The 5,339-nt window shown below is 45.6% G+C and overlaps 1 protein-coding gene across 4 annotated transcripts; it reads right to left on the bottom strand.

The window, feature by feature from the left end:
* Positions 1-520: 520 nt before the first annotated feature.
* LOC112273281 (phospholipase D alpha 1) lies at positions 521-5,025 on the bottom strand. 4 transcript variants are annotated; one of them, XM_024501848.3, is made up of 5 exons: positions 4,693-5,025; positions 3,758-3,923; positions 3,213-3,477; positions 1,400-3,028; positions 521-1,286 (listed from the first exon to the last, which is right to left on the bottom strand). In XM_024501848.3, exons 2-5 carry the CDS (start codon positions 3,863-3,865, stop codon positions 856-858), a joined length of 2,433 nt encoding a protein of 810 aa, XP_024357616.1. In that variant the 5' UTR covers positions 3,866-3,923; positions 4,693-5,025; the 3' UTR covers positions 521-855. The 4 variants fall into 4 exon arrangements, with proteins under 4 accessions (XP_024357616.1, XP_024357617.1, XP_024357618.1 ...); XM_024501849.3 differs by having other exon boundaries at positions 4,308-4,972; XM_024501850.3 differs by having other exon boundaries at positions 3,758-3,934; positions 4,693-4,966.
* Positions 5,026-5,339: the final 314 nt, after the last annotated feature.

Raw genomic sequence — 5,339 nt, forward strand, 5'->3', positions numbered from 1 at the left:
TTTGTGAAAAGAAAGATGGATAGATTACTTGTAACAAGAGCATATGAAAGAAATGACAATTGCAACTATTATCCAAAAAAAACCATTACAATTTTATTTTTTTTTTTTTTGTTTTTTTTTTTGAAGTAGTAGCAATATGAGCAAAAACGATGGTAACATGTGGAGAATGGCAAATTGTAATGCCAAAAGCAACACTCCAAAATAATACTTCAAAATTATTAATCAAGTGCATTGAAATATTAATACTAAATAAATTAATCAATGTTATCATTTCAACACTTGAATCATTGAAAAGTAACAATAATTCTTATTATAATAGTAATTTTCTCAAAAAACTAAAAAAATCATCCAAAATAAAATTTAAAAACTAATAAGGTGGAAAAATCAAGGATGCCATAAATGCCACTTTTAAACACAAAAATAAACTCATAACATTGTCTAAAAAAACATGAAAATGAGTAAAGATGTCCTACTTCTCTTCTTATAAATAGAAGCTACTTAAAAAAGGACATGATAGGAGTCGTCCAAAATCATTACTTTCAATCATATTACTATGAATGAAGCACATGATTGAAAGTATTCAATTATTAAAAGGAAGCACAAACTGTAAAAAATTGACTTTCCAAATAACCAAAGAGTTGAGTCTGATGTTGAGGACCCTTTTCCTTCCTATACTGCCGCTTCTGTAGTTATACCACTGAGCAAGCCTACTCCTTTCACGAGTTGGCAATGTGAGAAAGAGATTGTTGCACCCACTTTCAAAAACAAACAATCCGCCCCAGTTAATAGATTCAATCTCGTGCATCAGCGAGTATGATCCTCGCAGAACTGAACAAATCTGCACAGAAAATCCTTCTACGTGGTCAAAATGTCAGGGAGAGCGTAGGAGGTGCCTCCAAGCACCTTGGCATTGGTGTCCGGGATGAACTCACAGCCTGGTTTGTACGACAAGGAACCGTCGCTTCCCACATCGTAAGGGTAAGACATCAAATGTCCAGGAAGATCGACCACCTCTTCTTGTGCGAACAAATTCCAGAGATCATCCGATCTCTCATTCACGTGGCGAATGCACTCTACGCTCCATGGCTGCAAAAATTTGTTGTCCAGCATGCCCAAGTGCTCGTACCACAACGCCATTCGGAACCCATGGATCTGACCCGTTGCAGGCCTATGCGTAGCAAGTTGGTGAGGCTGATAAGCTCCCATGGCAATTTCGGAGTCGCGTGCACCGTTCAAGGATCTCTCGTTGATGTTGGCTGACCCCACTATTATGTACTCGTCATCCACTGTACGCAGCAACAAAAGGGTTCGTCACCAGTAGCAAGGGAACAAATGACATTGAAAATTCTTTTTTGTAAGCGTGAATAAATGAATCTGAGTAAGACATAAAAATACTCACCTATCATCATTTTTGAGTGCACATAAATCATGAAGCGGCGGTGCTCCTGGGCGGATCTATAATAGTTGTCTTCAGGGGGGGCGCCTTTGGTCGGCACATACTCATCCGCTCGCCGCAACTCCCTGTTTCCTAAACAAAACACAGAGAAGTATTCTCTGGGGTGCTGGTCCCTGATCCCTCGCGCATTCAAGGCAACCGCGATTTCTTTATACATCATTTGAAAGGTCCTCCTCTGCCAGTCCAAGATTGCTTGCACGGATTGGCTCTCCGGGGCGCCTTCAGGATACATCGGTATCACAACATACACGGCGAAGCGCTCCCCAGCTTCGATTTTGCTCACGATCTTGCGGACAAGCTCCATGGGGATAAGGTTGAATGCCCCGGCCTCCTTCTTCGCTTCCCAGCCAAAACTGCTCCCCAAGAAGTACTGATTCTCGATATAAATGAAGTTTCGCGCACGTCTAATGGCATTGATGTACGCATGGTGAATACTGCGGTCAATTGAGATATTTTTCCCACTCACCAAACCTTTATTTGCAGCTTCCTCGGGAGTATCTGGAAACCCTTCCGCAGCCCCTGCGTCAATTGAGCGAAACACCTGCACATTCCAGGTCTCCTGATCCTCCTCACTGGTAACAGGATCACGAGAGATACCAAGATCTCGGATGGGCAAAAGATCCCCCGGCCGCCCAGCCTGTTTTTTCCATCTCTCTTCAAAATTGCTGAGAACATCCCACGCAACAGGACCTTCCAACTTAGAGTGGATGTCGTGCCACGGCTCACGAGGTCCGCCACATTCCACGGAGGCTCCAGTAAACACTTGATGGAAATCCCGACTGTGAGCCGTATCAAGAGTGCGGAACAGAGAGTGGAACTGGTTGTCATAGCGGCCGTCACAGAGGTCCAGTCCTCCCACAAAGCTTACAAGCCTCCGTCCAGAGGAGAAGGCATCGGCTCCTGGTAGCGGAGCGTCAACAATGACGGTTTTCTGGTGATGCGTGAAAAGACCCCCGATTTGCGATTTCTGCATCAGTGTTAAGTTGCTATCGGCGTCCCGCGGACAAAGAAAACATTTTACATTCGTGCCTTTGAAGTATTGCGCGGTGGCTTCGTCATGGGTGGACATAACCCCCTGCTGCCGCAGCCAAAACGACGACCGATCGTCCCAAACCATAACGTTCACGCGAACTCCCTGGTCCGCCTTCTTCTTCAGAAGCTCTCCAATAGTGAAGCCCTCGTCGCCTGGCACTGGCCTCTGTGGATCTCGGCATAGCCTAATCTCCGTATAGACTGACCAGCCTGTGATATAGATTAATTTTTGAGCATTGTTGATTGCTTCAAAGATATCCTCCCAGCACCGTCGGGATTGATACTCCTGATCACCGCTCAAGTATATGGGAGGCAGGAAATTCTCTGCCATGTGGGCATCCTGGTACAGGGTTACGTGACAGCCTTTCTGTTGAGGAAAATAGCAGAACGGTATTCCCGGGTTCTGCGAGTCCAACACACCCTTCCCCCAGTATGGATCTCGACTTGCCTCAAAGAATTGTAAGGAAAATCGGATTCGCGAACGTTTGAGCGGACCAGTGTGATCGTTGACGAGTTGATATTCCTTGTCTACCTCTTCGCCTGTTTAGAAAATAACTATATATATAAGATGTTTGTCCTATCAGGCACAGCAGCATTCAGCAAGTACACAAGCTCACTGCCATAAATTAATCAACACTAAGTAGCCAACACAGAAGCACAAGTTTGCAAGTCTAACAAGAAATGAATATGCAAAGGGAGAGAATGGTCGGGGGGGGGGGATTGCCTGAGAGAAGATCTAACACGGGAACCTTAGCCCGACCAACGACAGTGGTGCCCACAATTGCAGCATCCTTGATGGAGACTATAACGTGTGATATCGTATGTGCACAATAAATACGAAATTTCTCATTCCAAACTGGATCTTTAGGATCTTTCGATCCTGCCAGAACACGCGTTCGCCCAACTCTAGTTTCCCCCAAATCCACGGTGGCGTAGTATTGGCTTGGTCCTCTGCCCATCTTCAGTACTTCTTCCGAGGTCTCCACGAGCTGCCAACGAAGAACTTCAATTTCCATTAACACAAAGCAATAAACTGTGACATTGATAGAGCGGGACATAAATGTAGCTCTGTTAACGCCGTTGAGCAAAAATCCAACACAATTGAGGAGTCTTACTGATGGTCTCTACCCGAAGAATAAAAATACAGGCAGTTGGATAACTATTAGACCCTCCCAAGCACTCAAAGCATGCACACCGTACATAGTATTACTGCCCACACATACAATGCACTTCTGTCACATAGTTTGAGGATCTGATGCTGAGCCAAACCTTTCTTAAGAATCCTGGAGCTTTACCCGACTTGCGCTCTTCCGTCTCGAGATTTTTCCCATCATAGATAGTGACAAGCATAGTCCCGTGTAGCAAGTAATTCGCCATGGTGACTTTTTTCAATCGCTCAACAGCACGCTAACTCCCTAACTCCTGTGTTGACCACCTATAAAGACACTGAACCGCAGTCAGTTCTTCCGTGACTCAGACCACCGTGATAGACGTGTTACATGCAAAGCTAGTACATCCAATAATCTAACATTGACTTCTAAAACATATTCGAGATTAGAGCACGCATGGAGCATCCACTCGCTAGAAACACAGCATATCCGCAGTAAACTTAAACAAGAATAACCTAAAGCTTGCAACCGTCGCCTGCAGTGCTTCACAATTTGCTGGCAACATTGGTGTGATACAAACTACAGTATTTGATTATGAAGTGGTGGTGATTGTGCAAAAACCTCGTGTCTTCCTACTTCCGACATGCTTACTCATCATTGAAATCATGTTCAAGAAAACAACAATACCAAGACTCTATTTTAATCCTCACCCAAATAATCACACAATACAATTTCACTCTTCCGATTGGCCCTCGTAGCTCCCGAGTGTCACAAACAGTATCACCCACAATCTGAATAGTCAACGAGCACCAAACAGGATCGAGCTTCCCCCAGGCACTTCTTGAAAACCTCGAATCTTTCAAGCACCCAAGTGCGCAAAACCAACCAAACCTTGTAAACGACTAGCAGAACACTCAATACGCTTGACCAGCCAAAAAAGTCCAAAATCCTCAAATGAGAACCGCACTTCAACAAGCCCTCCGCAAAGCTACGCTCCGGTCGCCCGCTCAAATCATTCAAGCTGAGAGGCAACTCCACTTCGCTCCACAAAAACAGCTAACACACCACTCAAAACCAAAATCCACAATCACGCACCCGCTGCGTAGGAAAAACGAGCCAATACGCTGCGATGCTCCGCCTGGCAGAGGATGACAGCGACGCCCACTACCAGCGTGTCAGGCCGCCATCTGCAAGCTGAAAACGAGTTTGCTACTACTTTCTCGTGCTGGGGAGATTTGTTTCCTTCTCCCTGTGAGAGCGACGAGGGCCGAAGTGCCAACGGATGTAGCTGCGAGCGCCGTGCTATGGTAGGCGAGAGGGACAAGTGTGGGTGATTCATTCAAATGCAGCAGACCATGGTGTTGGTCGTGCAGCAGCAGGGCGGCATTGAACACATGCCGGTAACGATTCCCCGTCTCGCTCTCACTCGCTCTTGCTCTTTTTTCTCTGTCTCGTTTGTCACGTGTCGAACCCTTCTTCCTGATCTGTCCTATCCCCATTGCTGCATCATCTGGCCCGGGAATTCTGCACAGTATCGCTCCGTGGCATCAAATCCTTGTCCCCTCGTCATTCCACTTCCAGCTTGCAGCGATGGAGTCTTCGGTTGATACGAATCTCTTGTGCACTATCTCAATTCTCCACAGCTTTATGTTAACTTACCCTTCCTCCGCGTCATTTTTTGCATATTGTGAAAATTCAGTTGTGGATTATGCATGGAAAAATGCTTCACACGCTCAAAAAGA

The sequence above is a fragment of the Physcomitrium patens genome, chromosome 20, assembly GCF_059467195.1.
Source record: "Physcomitrium patens ecotype Gransden chromosome 20, ASM5946719v1, whole genome shotgun sequence".
NCBI classification, from domain to species: domain Eukaryota; kingdom Viridiplantae; phylum Streptophyta; class Bryopsida; order Funariales; family Funariaceae; genus Physcomitrium; species Physcomitrium patens.

Bases quoted from the DNA above. Each gene is read 5' to 3' on its own strand.
- LOC112273281 (XM_024501848.3), bottom strand. From the start codon at position 3,865: ATGGCGAATTACTTGCTACACGGGACTATGCTTGTCACTATCTATGAT. The intron at 3,029-3,212 runs GCAATCCCCCCC...TTTTCTAAACAG, and splicing joins CGTGTTAGATCTTCTCTCAG to GCGAAGAGGTAGACAAGGAA. The intron at 1,287-1,399 runs GTGAGTATTTTT...TGCTGCGTACAG, and splicing joins GCACTCAAAAATGATGATAG to TGGATGACGAGTACATAATA.